The 18,118-nt window shown below is 42.9% G+C and overlaps 5 protein-coding genes across 5 annotated transcripts in view; 3 read left to right on the forward strand and 2 right to left on the reverse strand.

Annotated features, from left to right (window-relative positions):
• Nucleotides 1-569: 569 nt before the first annotated feature.
• Nucleotides 570-1,859, forward strand: PCYB_072540 (hypothetical protein; the record flags this gene model as incomplete). The annotated part of the gene is made up of 1 exon (XM_004221651.1): nucleotides 570-1,859. A coding segment is annotated over one exon (1,290 nt), but the record flags the coding sequence as incomplete, so codon positions are not given.
• Nucleotides 1,860-4,622: 2,763 nt separating this feature from the next.
• PCYB_072550 (78 kDa glucose-regulated protein precursor) lies at nucleotides 4,623-7,007 on the forward strand (the record flags this gene model as incomplete). The annotated part of the gene is made up of 2 exons (XM_004221652.1): nucleotides 4,623-4,698; nucleotides 5,131-7,007. 2 exons carry the CDS (start codon nucleotides 4,623-4,625, stop codon nucleotides 7,005-7,007), a joined length of 1,953 nt encoding a protein of 650 aa, XP_004221700.1.
• A 2,353-nt stretch (nucleotides 7,008-9,360) lies between these two features.
• On the reverse strand, nucleotides 9,361-10,572 carry PCYB_072560 (acid phosphatase; the record flags this gene model as incomplete). Its single annotated transcript, XM_004221653.1, has 1 exon — nucleotides 9,361-10,572. Exon 1 carries the CDS (start codon nucleotides 10,546-10,548, stop codon nucleotides 9,361-9,363), a length of 1,188 nt encoding a protein of 395 aa, XP_004221701.1. The 5' UTR covers nucleotides 10,549-10,572.
• A 4,239-nt stretch (nucleotides 10,573-14,811) lies between these two features.
• Nucleotides 14,812-16,296, forward strand: PCYB_072570 (cytochrome b5-like Heme/Steroid binding domain containing protein; the record flags this gene model as incomplete). The annotated part of the gene is made up of 5 exons (XM_004221654.1): nucleotides 14,812-14,892; nucleotides 15,239-15,329; nucleotides 15,502-15,605; nucleotides 15,848-15,938; nucleotides 16,178-16,296. The coding sequence occupies 5 exons, from the start codon at nucleotides 14,812-14,814 to the stop codon at nucleotides 16,294-16,296; spliced, it is 486 nt and encodes a 161-aa protein (XP_004221702.1).
• Nucleotides 16,297-17,059: 763 nt separating this feature from the next.
• PCYB_072580 (50S ribosomal protein L3) overlaps nucleotides 17,060-18,118 on the reverse strand; it is a gene marked incomplete at both ends in the record, with an annotated part of 2,301 nt that continues 1,242 nt past the window's right edge. The window contains one exon of the mRNA XM_004221655.1: nucleotides 17,060-17,360. Coding sequence (XP_004221703.1) covers nucleotides 17,060-17,360 — 301 coding nt within the window. The remainder of the gene's footprint in view (nucleotides 17,361-18,118) is intronic.

An 18,118-nucleotide genomic window follows, 5' to 3' on the forward strand; every position in this document is an offset into this window, starting at 1 on the left:
TAACTCGCGCGGCTGTAGCAAAATTGGGGTGACAATCGGGAACGCGTAAAAAAAATTGCGCAGTTTGGCGTGTTTCCTTTAAGGTGCCCCCTTTGGAGTGTTCCCTTTAAGGTGCCCCCTTTGGAGTGTTTCTTTTAAGGTGCCCGTTTTGGAGTGTTTCTTTTAAGGTGCCCGTTTTGGAGCGCTAACATTCGAGGCTACTTTGCGCGGCGCGCCTCGTTTCGCTCGTGTAACCCTCTTGGGGCGAGCAAACTGCCAATTTCGCGGCCGTAGCCCCGTTGGCGCGCCTCGAAGTGACTCGTTTTTTTTTTTGTCAACGCGCCGCTACATCCCCCACAAAGGGAGAGCACGCCTACGTGCGGCATCCCTTCAATTCGCACCATACATGTCAGTCACGGCGTCAACCCAACGGTGAGCAAATCGGCCCCCGGGTAAGCGGGTCACCTGTATGCGTTTCCATTTGCTATCACGCATACGACGTAGATAAGTGTGTACACACAAATTTGTACGCATGTGAGTGCTCCCTCGTTTTTCTCGTTTGCCACGACTGTCCCCTCCCGCTGGTAAAAATGAATGCGGACAAGCTGGTGAGCGACCTGCGCGAAATAGAAGAAGACTACGAAGGGGAGAGCGAGGGGGAGGATCCTTTGATGCCGACGGAGAAGGTGACGTTCCCTAGTGGAAGCGTGAACAGAAAGCTATTCGACGAAAAAATGAATCAACACTACACCATTTTTAACACCAAAAATGAGTTTCGAAAAACCGAAATTAATGTAGAGAAAACGCAGATTGACATAGTTAACCACTTTATATTTCTGCTCAAATTGTTAAGAAGAAGTAATGACGAAGAGATCATACGACAAATAGCGAAATGTATTGAAGTCAGCTTTGAGACGGATAACGATGAGGTGCAAAAACTGTCCGAGGAAAAATCCTTCTACGTGTATAAACAATACCTACTGAAAAATAAACATTTTTTTTTAAAAATCTGGAGAAGTATGAAAAATAAAAATTTCTATCCACATGTAAAACAAATTATTAAAGATATCACAAGAAACTTTTTTTCATTCAATAGGGAAATACATAATGGCAGTCAGGGCTTTAAGTCAATTTTATCAAGTCTCTACAAATTGCTAGGGAAATATTTCCCATGCGACTTTAGGAAAATATTGTTGACATTTTTTCTTCTAAGTCTTATGAGTCGAACTAATAACACTGTCGATATTTTATACACTCTAGAATATTATTTCAAAAATAATAACTTTTCTATTATTATTCCAAATAGCTGTTTTATTTCTCCATGTGAACTGAGTATTTGTAATAACATCATTCTGTTGCGTAGTCATGTAAAATATTTTATCAAAGTTACAGAGGAGTCTTCCTCTCTGCTGAACTACAACTGCTACAACATTATCTACATTGATGAGAATCTAATAAGTGACAATTTTTATTTGCACATTTATAAAACGTTGCTAAAGGATTGCAAGCACCATTACCTTTTTCGGGATACAGAATTATTCGGCGAGGTGAACTTCTTTGATGTTAAGTCTAACTATGCTAAGTTGAAGTCAAAAGGGGTGTCTCAAGTAGGGGATCCCTTTCGAGAGGGACCAACTGGCTACGATGCGACCATGTACCCTAATGGCGGAAAAACGGAGAGCATCGAACAACAGGGAGACCATTTTGCGACCCTTCTGGACGATATAGAAGTTTCTTCCAGCTCCACCTATAACTGCAGCGATAACGAAATTGATATAAAAAAGATAAATGAGAAAAATAAACTGTATCGGGATACACGTGACCATTTGGGCAAACGCAGAAGGAACTTTTTTTACCAGTATTTGATTATCGAGTTGAGTTCGTGACAAGGGATCGGGGATTGTGTCCCCCTGTAGGAAGCTTCCCCCAAAAAAAAAATGACAAACTGCGCATTATTTTGGTTTACCAAGCCTAACAATTTGTGTGCCCCGCCTCTCTCCCTATGGCTAAATAACCACTGCGTCATCCGACCAGTGGATGTGATGATGCTATGCATGGGGTGATTTGTCCATTTTTTCGATACATTCTAAGGGGTACATCTCTTGTGCGTCTCCCCTACTACTTCGTCCGTTCACTTCCAGTGTTACTAAACGTGCCATACCATACACCCATTTCGGCTGCAGTATGCTGTCCCCCTTTTATTTTTCGAAAGGGGTGGATGCACTACTCCTTTTCCTTTTTTTTTTCAATCGTGCGGTGGGGCAGCGCACATCGTTGTGATTGTGTACTGAGCCGTGGATCCGCTTAACCGCGCCACACTGTGACGTGCTTATTTTGTTTTATTATTTTGTATTTCCCCCATGGAGGAATTCCCAAAACGGTTAACTCGTTAACTCATTCGTAATGACAAGTGAAGCCATCACGATGGTATCACTTTTGCAATTCCGCGAAACTTATGTACATACGTGTGTGCCAAAATGCCGCGAAATAATTTTACTATATCCCACGTTGCGCTGTAACGGAGGAGTGCAGCATTTAAGGGTGTGCATACGAAATGTGCCAAATTTTCCGCTTCGCATTTTGTTTTATTGACTCGATTAGACCATGGGGGGGGAAAAAAAAAAATAAAATAAAATAATCAGCACGGTGAGCCATTTTTACGAATTGGTTTGGCATTTTAAACTGAGGTAAAAATTGATCATCCTGAGTAGCGCGACTTTGCATTTTTTTTCTTTTCATCTGCTTGTGTGTGAAAATGGTCAATCAGTCAGTCGGCCGATCAGTCGGTCGGCGGGCCGGCCAGCTAGTCGGTCAGACAACGCGGAGGAGCCACTAACCGAAGTGTGCGCGAATGTCTGGTTGACCCTCCAGAAACTCACAAATGAAGCATACGCAATTTGGTGGAGTTAACCAAAATTGGCCACGTTACTTCTATTCGCAACATTTGTTTTTTCAATAGGGAGGGAATTCCATTTGGTGTGTGTTATGTGGGGTAAGGTTTATTCGTTCAAATCTTTCGCTGTTTTTTTTTTTTTTTTTTTTGGCTTGTATGCCTTTTTCGAGCTATTTTTTCCGCATTTCCTTTTTTCATCTTTCCCCAAATGAACAATTTTCGCGAGCGCGTCCATAGCCGTTTTGAAGGTGCCCCCAAGACCCGCGTGGTCAAGGTTGGGGGTGAAAGGGGGCACACACACACACGGTTATATAAAATATGTATAATACGCATTATATATATACATATTTGTTTGCTCGTATTATTGCGTGTGTGAGCAAATGCGTGACGCCGATTTGTCCGTCCCTCAACATGGCGAAGGTGCGCGAGCTGCCATAAGGACGACGCCACCCCGATGTTTGCACAAAAAAAAAAAATAAAAAGAATAATCTCTTGAGGAAAATACGTGGAGCCAAATGGTCATTCTGAAGGTCCGCACGATAGCGCAAACGCAACCGGAGGCAATTCCCACTCCCCGCAAAAAATAATGGAAAGAGCTAAAATGTGCGTTATTTTATTTTTTTTTTTTTTTCCACGTACGAAGAAGGTCAAATGTATGCCATAAGCTTGCATCACAAGTCGCCACTTGGCAATCATTCTTAGCACGCCAAATGTGCCATCAGTAGCTCCTCCATCGGTGAATGCTCCACCATTGAATGCTCCATCGCTAAACGCTCCATTTGTAATTATCGTCGAGTGTTTTTGTCATTCGTTCCCCCCAATTGACACGCAAAGTAAACACCCCCCCGTGGGAGGGGTAAAAAGCTCGGTCGTGATTTCTGCTGATCGGATTAACGCACGCACAGGTCAAAGTTGGCGCTTAATTTCGTATAAAAAACAAAAAAATAAAACAAGCGCAAGTGCAAGCGGGAAGGAATAAATAGCAAACAATAAAAATACGTGCATATATATATATATATATGTATATACATACATACGCACATACATACGTACAAACATACGTGCATACATACGTACACGGTTTTGCCAGTTGGCACTGCATATATATGTGTTCATCAAGAGGAAGAAAAAGTTGCGCACCTGCCTCATGATGCTTTGCTTGGGGTTGAAAGCAATAGCACAAAAAAATAAAGTAAAACAGCACAAACAAACGTGAAGCTCTGCATACATACCGTACATGCGTGTATCAAAGAGGCGAAGCGCAAACTGTATTGCAAGCGTGTATTACGCCATTGCGAGAAAAGTGCTGTGAAACTGACCTTAAAAAAAAAAAAAAATAAATAACGCGTAATGCGTATAAATCCACGCGCAAGGTTGGTACATGTATAATACATACGTAAGCACATACGTACATACGCAACACGCATGTACAAAATTAAAAACCATTTTTCGGCTTTCTCAAGCAGTTTTTAAGAGCGTTATTTTTATTTTATTTTTTTTTTTTCCTCCATTTTGAATGATTGTGAATCTTTCACGTGTTGTTCGTTTGAGTCAGAACACATCCCCTTTTTTAACGTATTCGTCGTGTATACGTGCATACGTACATACAAGTACGAGCATACATACACGTACGAACGTACATACAAGTACGAGCATACATACACGTACCAACGTACGTATACCTATTTTATTTACCTTCACGCGAACTTAGCCTTTTTGCGCCCCATTTGTTCATGCAAAAGTAGTCAAGATGAGGAATACGAGGCCTTTTATTTTTCTCCTTGCGCTCTCCCTGTTAAATTGTATTAGGGGCATAGACTCCAACAGTAAGTACCGAGTTCCTTCATGAGTGCGTCAGTATGTGCGTTAGTACGTTCATACGCTTAAAACGGATGCACGCTTTATGCCGGGGGAGCAGCGCAATTCCCTCCCCCCCCTAACGAAACAAACACGAGTGAAACATGCAGCACGTATGGCGATCGCTTTGCATGAGGGGGTAGGAGGAAGAACCCTTGCGCGTTGGCACTGCGAATTTGTACCGTTCTGCCAAGTCGCACAATATGTAATGGAAGAAGGGCGAACAAAAAATTCAAAAGAGAGTTTGCCCTCCTTCCCCCCCATTGAGCTACACCTTCATGTGTGTTGCTTCCCTTTGTGGTTATTACTTATGGATCGCTTGTTCACCTCATGCGTGACCGCCCCACATACATGCACACACAACCCGTTCAACTTCTCCCCTGCTGACTCCCCAGTTGAAGGCCCCGTTATCGGAATCGACTTAGGCACAACGTACAGTTGCGTTGGTGTTTTCAAAAATGGTAGAGTGGAAATATTGAACAATGAACTAGGAAACCGTATCACACCATCCTACGTGTCCTTCGTGGACGGAGAAAGGAAAGTGGGTGAAGCAGCTAAATTGGAAGCCACCCTACACCCCACACAGACAGTGTTCGATGTGAAACGATTGATAGGAAGAAAATTTGATGACCAGGAAGTAGTGAAAGATAGGACTTTATTGCCATACGAAATTGTAAATCAAGAAGGAAAGCCAAATATAAGAGTACAGATAAAGGACAAGAAGACTACCTTTGCTCCAGAACAAATCAGTGCCATGGTTTTGGAGAAAATGAAAGAAATAGCTCAATCCTTTTTGGGAAAGCCTGTTAAAAATGCAGTGGTAACTGTGCCAGCCTACTTCAATGATGCACAGAGACAAGCAACGAAAGATGCAGGAACCATTGCAGGGTTGAACATTGTGCGTATTATAAACGAACCAACTGCAGCAGCTTTGGCTTACGGATTGGATAAGAAGGAAGAGACGAGTATTTTGGTATACGATTTAGGAGGAGGAACCTTCGATGTATCCATTCTTGTTATAGATAATGGTGTGTTTGAGGTTTACGCCACTGCAGGAAATACCCACTTAGGAGGAGAGGACTTCGATCAAAGAGTAATGGATTATTTTATCAAAATTTTTAAGAAGAAAACAAATATAGATCTCAGATCAGATAAGAGAGCTATCCAAAAATTGAGAAAAGAAGTAGAAATTGCAAAGAGAAATTTATCTGTAGTTCATTCGACTCAGATCGAAATTGAAGACATCGTAGAAGGACATAGTTTTTCTGAGACCTTGACTAGAGCCAAGTTTGAAGAATTGAATGATGACTTATTTAGAGAAACTTTAGAACCCGTAAAGAAGGTACTAGATGACGCAAAATATGAAAAGAGCAAAATCGATGAGATTGTTCTTGTAGGAGGATCTACTCGTATCCCAAAAATTCAACAAATTATAAAAGAATTTTTTAATGGAAAAGAACCCAATAGAGGTATCAACCCAGATGAAGCTGTAGCTTACGGTGCTGCCATTCAAGCTGGAATCATTTTAGGAGAAGAATTACAAGATGTGGTTCTACTAGATGTTACTCCACTCACATTAGGAATAGAAACCGTTGGAGGTATCATGACCCAACTCATTAAAAGAAACACAGTCATCCCAACGAAGAAGTCACAAACATTTTCTACCTACCAAGATAATCAACCTGCTGTGTTAATTCAAGTATTTGAAGGTGAAAGAGCATTGACCAAGGATAACCATCTTTTGGGAAAATTCGAACTCTCAGGAATCCCACCAGCACAGAGAGGTGTCCCAAAAATCGAAGTTACCTTCACAGTAGATAAAAATGGTATCCTACACGTTGAAGCGGAAGATAAAGGTACAGGAAAAAGTAAAGGAATTACAATTACGAATGATAAAGGAAGACTCTCTAAGGAACAAATAGAAAAAATGATTAACGATGCAGAAAAATTTGCTGATGAGGATAAGAATCTCCGAGAAAAAGTTGAAGCGAAAAATAACCTTGATAATTATCTACAAAATATGAAAGCCACTGTGGAGGATAAAGATAAATTAGCAGACAAAATTGAGAAGGAAGATAAGAATGCCATTTTGAATGCCGTTAAGGATGCAGAGAATTGGCTGAGTAACAACTCGAATGCTGATGCGGAAGCGCTAAAGCAGAAGTTGAAGGACGTCGAGGCTGTTTGCCAGCCTATCATCGTAAAGTTGTACGGCCAGCCCGGTGCCAACTCCCCTCCCCCAAGTGCTGACGAGGATGTTGAGAGCGACGAGTTGTAACTTTAGCTCTAGGAACGTGGCGGCAGGGTGCCACTGCGCAGCTGTGTAATTTGTGTAGAGGAATTCTCTTCATATGTATGCACCTCCCTGGACAGTTGCGCATCCGCCCGGGGATCACACGCACACCCCAATTTTTTTTTTCCCACCTTCAATTCTTACCCTCTCTGCTTACCCTCTCTCTTTATCCTCTCTCTTTACCCTCGCTCTGTTCCCCCCTCCCTGTTTCCCTCTCTCGCAACTCCCCCATTTTACCATGAATAACAATCGAATTACATGCTTTACACGCTCAAGCGGGCAGATGCTTTCGTGTGCTGCTAGGAGTCACCTCTCATAGTAGTGTAACTGAGCCATTGTATACCGTGCAGTGCACCGCCTAGTACACCGTCTAGCACAATGTCTAGCACATTGTCTAGCACATTGTCTAGCACATTGTCTAGCGCATTGACTAGCGCATTGACTAGCGCATTGTGTAGCGCATGACCTAGCCCATGACCTAGCACATAACTTTGCATATACCTTTGCAAAAAAAAAAAAATAAATGAACTTAGTAAACAGCGTATCTCAAAGCGTAGTATATTGTATACAGGAGATTGTTTGCGCGGGGGGTATATTAGCGAGCGCTGCATCTTCGGGGTAGAGGAACTCCATCGGAACTAACGGTATCCATTTGGATTGCCACCTCGGGGGCAAAAAAAAAAAAGGAAAGACGAAAAAAGGATAGAAGAAAAAAGAAAAAAAATATACTTCTCGCGAAAAAAACTGCGTCGTTAAAATCACCCCATGTTGATGCACACGATAGGGAAACATAAAAGGCTCGATGTACCCCTAGAAGGGCATACACCAGTGCATGGCTGGAACCCCCCGCTAAGGTTGTGCTTCCCATTTGTATAGCAAAGCGTGTTAAAGGAGAGACGGACGCGGACGGACTTAAAACTACGGCGGACAAGCTGCTCTTCAAAAGGTCACAATGTTATCGCAAACAAGTTGAGCCGTTTTGCGTTGTTCTGTTCACCTGGTGATGCGCAACGGATCGCCCTGTTTCGCCCTGATTCGCGATGCTTTTGTTTTAGCTAAAGTGGACTCAGTATGAATTGCATTTTATTTACTGCGCTTTATTTACTCCCTTTAAAGGGGGCGCTAAACCAGCTACGCTTCATCGGGGGGTGGGGTACCCGACAAAGCGAAATGCCTTTTTAGTGCACCTTCCCCGGACCACCAAGCCAAATGGGTATCCTTCCAGCTGTGCAACTTCATCCACTTGCTGAGTTTCCCGAATGAGCGAAAAGAAAACTCAATTAGGAAGACGTCCCTACTGGGGGAAAGAACAAATGGAGAGGAAATACCAACCACGATGTGATCATCCTGTAACATGTGTTTTGCCTCATTTGGGTGATCAGACAAGGCGACGCGCAGGTGTTCCACATTGGCTACCTTTGCTACCGTTGCTACCTTTGCTATCTTTGCCTGGTGGTGTTAAAAAGGGATGATCCGATTTAGGCCAACCAATCGAGGCAAAAAAAAAGCGATTTCTCATGGTGCTTTCCTTCTCGTAGCATGCCCACAGCGCTCCTCACACGTAACATAAAAATATAAATATAAAAATAAATATATTTTTATACTTATCTCATGTGTACCCCTTCCCCGCAACACCCCTCTGCAACGCCGTGAATGCAGTGATCGCGTAGACCATTTTGGCAGATGACCCTACTAGCCAGTAGAGCAATGAGGCACATCGATGAGAAACCATTAGGGAGTCTTGTTAATGGATGGGCTGAACAGCGCTAGACTGCGCTGGACTGCGCTGGACTGCGGTGTGTTACATTTCCGGCGTACCCCCTCTCGACCCGCTCACAAAGTCAGGTCCGCTTTTTTGCCAAAAGGGAGAGAATCTGAGCACACACAAAGTAGGAAGCCTATCGTGTATCACGCGGGACAGCCCTAGATGCTTAACAAGTGAAGGCTGCACGGGAGAGTAGTCCCCCAGCACACTCGTGAAGGAAGTTAATCCCTAAATGACCCGTTCTGTCTAGGAGGCGAGGGAGGTATAGCCAACCCAGGTGCTCGGCTCGTTATCCCCATTTGAAGGGGCCCACCCCCAATGGGGTTCCATCTCGACCCTTCGCGCCACTTTAGCGCCATTTTCGAGCTACTTTCGTGCCACTTTATCGCCACTCCCGCAGCGCTTCGCCCCGGTGAGATAACGCACTGCACGCAGCTAGGCCTTTAGTCGTATCCGCATGAGGAACAGGTTGTCATTGGGTACAGAGATATGTAGGTTTATACATTCACAAAAAAGGGTTTCAAAAAAAAGAGAAAATGAAATACACTAAATCGCAGAGGTAGAAAAACAGAGTCACTTGATATTTTTGGATAAAAAAGAAGATGCACCCATAAAAACAATTACAGATCCTATGAGGATACCGATGGTGCCGACAATTCTTACGAAGGAATCTTTATTCCCCATAGGTCCGCTGGCAGGAATATCGACCTGTTGCACCTTTGGAAGCGATGCAAAGTAGTGCAGTGAATTCACTTTGTCTAGAGATCTCTTTCCCTTCAAAGTTATTTTATGAGTGTAAATAACATCGCCACTTTTCCCACTAATAAATTTAGTGATGATACCGTTGCTGTTAAGCTCGTGAATACAAAACCCTATGTCATTGCTATAAAATAAAGACTTGCCATTTTTCATGGTGCCTTTTGCACCGGATAGGGTACCGGACCCACAGGTTATATGTGCCATGTCTCCATCTTCTAATACCTCCATATTGTGGTCGTGTCCCGATATATATAAATCTACTTGAGCGTCCTTTAGTAAAGGCAAAAGGTAATAAGCTAGGTAAGAATTTCCTTTAGAGGATCCGGAGGAGTATATAGGTTGGTCTCCTACGACAATGATATAATCTGCAATTTTTTTTGCTACATTTAATTGTGCTTTTAAGTCTGCCCATGCTCTTTCGTGTATTTTCTTGTATGGGAAATTTGAAGAGAGTATCCATGTGTCGATAAAAATGAATGCAGCAGCCATATCCTTATGACCCGTTTTCACAATAGAGGGTCCGCTGGAGGTAGTAAAATGAGTAAAATAATGGTACCAATAATTTGGCATAATCCATTTTGGGTAGGGAGTTTTATCTATATCTTTTTCTATGCTAGTTTGACCATCCTCATTTAAATACATCCCTTGACCTTTTAATAACTCCGAATTGTAATTCCCTGCCCAATCTCGAGTTCCCAACACGGTGAAAAAGGGCATATACATATCTCCACTTTCTTCTGAGTATACATCTTCATATAGGCTCTTCCATGCAGGGTCATCCAAGCCTTTCACCCCATCGAGGAAATTAGAACCCGGACTCACTATAAAAGTCACACGCTCATTTTTTATATACTGCTTGAAATATTTGGCATTTAACAACTGGGACTTGGATTCTTTTCCCCAGTCCCCCAGAGAGGCGAATCGCAGTTGACATTTAATTTCGTAACTGCTTATAAACAACAAGACAAAAAAAACATTGAACACCGTTTTACAAAAATTCATATTTGGCGACTTCTGGTGGGGTGGCTGTGGAGGTACTGGTGTGTGTGGGGGGTAAGCATACACGTATGTGCAATGGGGGAACGTACACACATAGGCGCGACTGGACGTGCGTAGAATGCGTGGTGTGGGTTAGTTCTCACACAAAACACGGCTCGTGTGAAGCGAAGAAAGAAGAAAAATTACTTACCATAAAGGGGAGCAATGTTACGCGTGTAAGGTGGAGTAGACTACGCGGGGCCAAGTGGAAACAGCGGCACAATGAACTCAACAGACACAGTGATCAAAATACACAAAAAATGGGTGGTGCGGAAAATACGCAAAAAAAAAAAAAAAAAATGCTGGACGCGTTGGACACGCAAGGAAGTGCAGGCGGGGGAGGAAATAAAATGACACGATAAACGTACGCCGAAAAAAACTTCGTTCTTTTGCTTTATCCTTATCAATGTGTGTACACGTGTGTGTACATGTGTGTGTACATGCGTGAGTACATGCGTGAGTACATGCGTGAGTACAGACGTGTATGTGTATATTTCACACATGCATCCTTCGTTAACCTAATTTGAATCACGTGGAGTGAGGAAGTCCCCTTTTACTATATTTTTTTAGATTTTCAAAAAAAAAAAAAAAAAATGAATTCTCGCGTGGTGGTATATTTTTTGTACACACAAAATGGGCAGAAGAAAAAAAAAAAAAAAGTGAAACAAATGTGGCAAAAAAACAGGGAAAAAAAAAAAAAGAAGGAATGTGTAAGTGTTAATTGTTAGCTTTGCGTCATTTTTTACGCCACATTTTACGCCACATTTTACGTCACATTTTATGCCACTTTTTACGTCACATTTTATGCCACTTTTTACGCCGTGCTTTGCGCCTTTTATTTGCGCTATTTTGGCACTTTTTTAGCACTGCGTTTGGCGCAATTTCCAGCACATTTTCAGCACTGCCTCTTTCCCACCGGATGGCACTATTTCCCCTTGCCTACGGACGCACGTTTGTACGCATGCATCGCTTCAACCACGCGCCAACATACGTGTAAAAATACACGTGAAAATACACGTAAAAATACACGTAAAAATACACGTAAAAGCACACGTAAAAATACACATAAATGTACACATAAACGTACACATAAACATGCGACATGTGCATTTCGCGCGCGCCGTGGGATGTGTACATACGTGTAATTCCTTTCACCACTGTGCTGATAACTTGTTAGCAAATTGACCTTGTGCGTTTTTTTTTTTTTTTTTTTTGAGAATTCCTTGTGGCAATTTTTTTTCACGCACTGAACTATCCCAAACACGCAGTCGTTTCTGTTGTGAATGCTCCCCTTCGTTTCTACTCCAAATGGCACTTTCCACCGTTGTCCCATCACTCCCATGCATACATGAGGACATATGCAACACCACATGTACTTCATACACGCAATGAATGGGCAATGACCCAGCAGGGTGGGAAGGCGAATAGCGACAGGAATGTGAACTTTTGTGGCATCATTTCAGCATCAAAATGCGCTCCCACGGGATTCGAATGTACAGAAAGGGGAAAGGAAGGAAAAGAGGACCCCCATGTATATTTTCCCTACTGTCTATTCTCACGCCTTCCTTTAGGGTATGCCCTTGTACAATCCCTTTATGCGAATGTTCCATGTTAGTGTGTGACAGTTGTTTCTACATTTGCCATCCACACAGGCAGTTGACAGGCAGTTGGAGTGCACCGCGAAGGCTCTTCTGAGTAACGTGATCGGGTGTCAAAAAACAGGTAGAAATGAACAGGCGAGTTAAAGAAATGACGAAATTGTGTACGTGTATATGTGCACGCACCGGGGGGGGGGGAGCCCCTTGGACTCCTTAACTTTGCGCGTTCTAACGGAACACCTTTGGAAGGGGGGTAAGCCATTTGGCAGTGACCATTTCAGAGTGACCATTTCAGGGTGACCATTTCAGGGTGACCATTTGGCATCCCCCATTTGCGCCTCCTTCGAAACCGCGGGCAACGGCAAATCAACTTCCGCTGATACGTGTGTATGTACTACGGTGGGCACATCGCCTACGCGTACTCACATGCGGGTGCACATGTGCACGGCACTTTTTTGCCCTACGTTAAAAAGCTCAGGCGTTGTTAGCAAAAGGTGGGTCGCCATTCGTCATCTGCCGAACGCCGAACGCCGAACGCCGAACGCCGAACGCCGAACGCCGAACGCCGAACGCCGAACGCCGAACGCCGAACGCCGAACGCCGAACGCCAATTGGGACTCCTTCACTTGCTCGCGTATACATTCCGCGGCTACCCATTTGTTATTTTTTTTGTCCATCGTTTTGCCATTTCTTTTAACCATTTGGGGGACAACGAAAGGGAATCGATCAGCCGCACGGGAATAAAAAAAAAAAAAATAAATTACCACTCCGAATGGTTAATCACGTTTTTTCACGCTGCTAAAAAAAAAGAAAAAAAGCACGATCGACTGTGTAGCTGTTTCATTCGCCTCTTTCACAGAGTGACAAAAAAAAAAAAAAAAAAAGGGGGAACCATCGCGCCGTCACTGCGATTACCGTTTCGACATCCCCCCCCCCTCTTTTTATTTTTATACCATTTTTATAAGAAGGTCTAATGCCGCAAAACAGTGTAAGGCAGGCAGTAAAACATATTGTTGCTGAGGTTGCTCGTCTGAGATCAGACAACAGTTGTGCCAACCTGCTTTGTAAACGATGTGACGGTTTGAAGGCGACTTTCACTAAAATGGGACAGCTAATTTGGAGGAATATTTTTCTTTCTTTTGAGTAGAAGGTGCGAACTGTTAACCAATATGTTTAGGTTACTCGCACGCTTAAGAAATGAGTTAAGTATATATCATACTGCAGCGAAGAATGAAGCATGTACGACAAGCTGATGGTGGTGGTAGTAGTAGTAGAGTATAGTAGGGGAGGTTCTTCCCGGTCGCGCCAGTTACACCAGTTTGAACAACCCCCCAAATAGCGCATGCCCCCATAAGAGTACAATTCTAACCCACATGAACGAATCTCTGTAATAAATTTGAACATACAAAATTTATTTTTTTTTTAAACATGCCAAATGTGTAGTACTAAAAAAAAAAAATAGGGACACTATATAATGATACCACTGGGATGCGAACGGCTGCCTCGAAAGATAAGATGAGCAGATCGTGGAGTCGGCTGTCCATATAGATACTTCAGTAACAAGAGAGACGACTTTGCAATGTTTTTTAAATTATAGCAACCAAAAATTAAAAATTAAAATTAAAATTAAAATAAAAATAAAAAAAAAAAAAAAACAACAAAAAAGGTTATTTATATTCGGAATGGCTTCCTCTCCTTTGTGTTATTATTGCGGCACGGCGGTCAAGGTAGCACTTGCATATACGACCACGGCAACGCGAAAATAAAAAAAATTTTCATACATAGGTCACTTTGGTTTTCTCAGTTTGCTGAACTGCATGCCAGGGTGAATTCACTCGTCGCAATGATATGCCATGTGAGGCATGAAAAAAATCTGAAATGGTTAGCTGCGGGTGAACGCGAAAAAAGTAGAAAACGCCGTAACGCCATGGAGGAAAAAGAACGGGACGGACGCAAAGCGCAGGGGTAAGTGATTAACTGAGTGGCTCAATGGGCATATAAAAGTTGGCCATAAAATGCGGACAGCTCAGTTTTATGGCTATAAAAAAGTAGCCAAAATGAGGGAGGAAGCAATACCCAAACTATAAATCGCTAAAGGCCAAGGAATTAACTTTTTTAAAAAAATGACGAAATGGCGACATAAAACGAAGTAAAAAAAAATAACAAAAAATAATTAAGATGATTAAAAATAATTAAAACAAATTCTTAAACAAAAAAACTTCATCAAATTCACCCAAACGAGCTGCTCAATTTTATATTCAAACAAATTTGTAAAATATTTTTTTTTTCGCTAGGTCTCCTAAAACCGCAGTCATTATTTTTAAGACCGCAAAAAGGTATTTTCGCATGTATATATTCCATTATATATGTAAAAAGATTATTTTTTTTCTTTTTGAACTACCCTGCGTATATATACATATATTTTTGCTACACGCGTCACTTTTCTGTGTGTCCCCAGGTTGACAAAAAAAAAAAAAAAAATACAAAATTGCAAAGTCACCAAATTACAGGTCACCAAATTGCAAAAATAACGGAACAAAAACACAGCCACTGAATAACGGCGTGTATTCACTCGACCCGAATTTTTTTGAAGCCTTTTTTTTTTTCCAAATTTAAATAGCAAAACAAAATGCACAAAAGAAATAGCGCCACGCATTTCAAATTCCTCCTTTTGACGATAGTTCTTCTCATATCCGGTGCCCACATGCAAGTAAGCCCCCACGCATATGTCGCGCGTATAAACCATGTGCCTACATAATACTACTTATATGTGCCTGTGTACGCACGATTACATACATGCGTATGTGGGCTTTTTCCGCACTCGGTGGCAAAGTGCACTCGTGCAACACTTGCGTTGTTAGTGGCCTGGCCACCGCGGTTGTAATGTCTGGCGCATGCGCACCCGAGAGTAGTAGTTTTCGCGGTTACTCTCGTGGTTACTCTCCCGGTTACTCTCGTGGTTACTCTCCCGGTTACTCTCGTGGTTGTTTGCTCCTTCGTTTGTGTTTTTACTTGCCCTTTGATTTGCCTTTTTTTCCCCTTTTATTGCGAAACAGGGTACTGACGACGAAGACAATAAGCTGAAGCCAGTAAACGTGGAGAGAAACACGGAGGCGGCGTCATGTTCCCTAAGGAAAAATGTCCAGGGTGAGTCCCCCGCTCGATTGATCTGCAGCGATATAACCCTATGCTTTTGCAGCACTCTCTCCTGACCATGCTCTTCTCAACCCGCAGCTGTGTTTTCCAAATGGCATGTTATGTTCCTCCTTTTTCAACATGCCCAAAAAATGACCATTTATGACTGCCCATCCCTGTACAGGCGCAAACCAAATGCTATACGCAAATTTATCGGAGGGATTTAAGAATGAAGAGGAACAAACCGAAGGAAATGAAAAGGCCATAAAGACCTTCACCAGGGAAGAGGTATGTACATTTATAGCATATATACAAACACACGATTAGCTTTTTTTTTTTTTTTTTTTACTTTATTTAATTATTTTTTGCATAGTTGGAAGCGCAAAATGGAGGGAAAATAAAAAATATGCAATCATCTATGCGCTTGCCTCATGGGTGCTGTGGCACCACTTTGCGATGCGCTTCTTTTACTCATACTGCTGTCGCTTTCGCCTTTTTTTTTTTTTTTAACTCAACCTTAAATTGTTCAGGTGGCAAAACACAACACGAAAAAGGATGCTTGGGTCATTTACAAAAATAAGGTCTACGAAATTACATACTACTTGCTGTACCACCCAGGAGGTAAGATCAGCAGAGTGGAGAGAAGAGTGAACGCGCACAAATGAGTGAGGAGGAGGCAGCTTAGCTCGAGTAGTTCTGTTTGTTCTTTTGCACACCGCCGAGGAGTTACACCATCTCGGGGGGTTACTTACATTGGTTCGATCACCGCGTTGTTGCGGAACCCTGCGATCACTTCCTCTTCTCATCACCGTTGCCCTCTATCTCTCTCTCTCTCTCCTCCCCCCTCTTTATCCGTGCAGGAGAAGACATCCTTGCAGAACAAGCGGGAAACGACATCACCGACTACGTGTTTCAGTACCACCCCTGGGTCAACGTTGAAAGGATCCTAGGACATAACTACAAAGGTATGACGAAATGAAAAAAAATAAGAGTTTGCTTTGCGAAGCGTTGGAAAGGGAGGCTCACTAGGGTGTGGAATTTCCACCAAATGACACACTGATCATATTCTTATATTCCCTTTTTGTATTTTTTGGGGGGATTGGAAAGATGAACATGGCCATTCAAATTAGCTGCATTTGCAGTGACGCAGAAGTGAGCCACTTGAAGTGTTAATTTGAAAAAAAAATGGGAAAAAAGGGGAATCCCCCAATGTTGTGCATATATATAGAGTTAAACAAAAAAAAAAAACGACATCATGCGGGGGAGGAAAAATTACATAATTAGATACATGGCAGAGCATGTCCGAATGCTAGTCTCGCCGCATCTTTGCTAAATAGGGCATGTGCCATACATGTGCCTCCTGCACAGCTACTGCGGAACGCACACCGCGTTGATCTCCACGGCGAGGCTTTCTTCACCCCTTCGCCGACCCAACTACGCGCAACGTAAAAAAGATGCTCCCCCATATGTGTTACGTAGGTGTACATCACACTCGCTCATGAAAAGGCATCCCCATTTGTGTGCTCCTATTTTTGCCCCCATTTCAGGTGACGTTGCGGAATAGACCGATGAGCTTTAACATCGCCGAGAAAACACACCCCCATCAGTGCCTCCTGAACATACCAGTAACATCATCCCCACCACTACCATCACTACAAGAGAAAAATAAAAACAAAAATATGGCGAATGGAGAGAGAGTCTCTCCCCCCCTGCTCCTGCAACACCATTGTCGTGGCTTCCTCTTAATGTGCATTTTTCTCCTGCTCATATAGCAAATCAAGTATGTATTTATATTTGTCCACTTTGTTGTCCTTCGTGGCAGTGACAGTCACATAAGAGTTTCTGTTTCCAGGGATGCAGCCACTGACTAAAATTTCATTTCGCTCCAAATTTAATCCTAACAGTTTCAAATTGATCATCGTTCTGTATTTGTTCCCGTGCTTCCCAGGCATTTTCTTTCCCTTTAGCACTCTTCCTATATGTGTAGATGCCCCTATGGAGCCAGGCTTACGGTGATGGGAACTTCCGTGTGACATGGGACCTCTGCAGGTGGAACGTGGGGCCACAAAATTGAGAATGTGCAAAGCAAAGCATGTAGAGGCACGCTCAAATGAGAGGGGCATCAACTCTCCTTGCCATAAAAGTATTAACTCATTTGTCACAACGCGAAATGGAGATACACAAATTTGTCGTTTTATGTCTATCGAGGGTGAATCTAGCCCTCGCCTTTATTTGTGCATGACTGCCCGTACGTGTGTATGTGTTTTTTTCTTCTTTTTCCCTTTTTTTCGTATTGCTCAACGGGTCGTTTGTTTTACGAAAGAAAAACTATTTGCCTTTTTAACCCCCTAATTATTCGTGCGCAGTGCCGTTCGCATCAAATGGGGAGCGACAATTCTGAGTACAGCTCGGAATGGCATCGTCCATTTTGCGCCGTCCGTTCGGGGGCCACCGCGTTGGCTCCAGCACGTCGTTGCATCAACTCTGGGCAGTGCACCACAACCCGGGTGTCGTGTACCATGTACCATGTGCGCAGGCAAGTGTGTTCACGCACTGCCCCCACGTGATGTCTCTCCCATGGTTCTCACTCCAAATGAGGGTGAACAAGTGAACACCGCTTTGGCGCACGGGTCAACAGAGCAACCACACAGTGTCACGCATAGTTTGATGATGCCACCATTGAAATTACCCATTTGGCACTATCTCTCTCTCTCTCTCTCTCTCTCGCTTTTTTTTTTTAATTACCGGCGAAATCCCCATCTCTTAATGACCCCGCAGAAACCCTTCCCCTTGGACATTAT

This window comes from Plasmodium cynomolgi, chromosome 7 (genome assembly GCF_000321355.1).
Source record: "Plasmodium cynomolgi strain B DNA, chromosome 7, whole genome shotgun sequence".
Taxonomy (NCBI): domain Eukaryota; phylum Apicomplexa; class Aconoidasida; order Haemosporida; family Plasmodiidae; genus Plasmodium; species Plasmodium cynomolgi.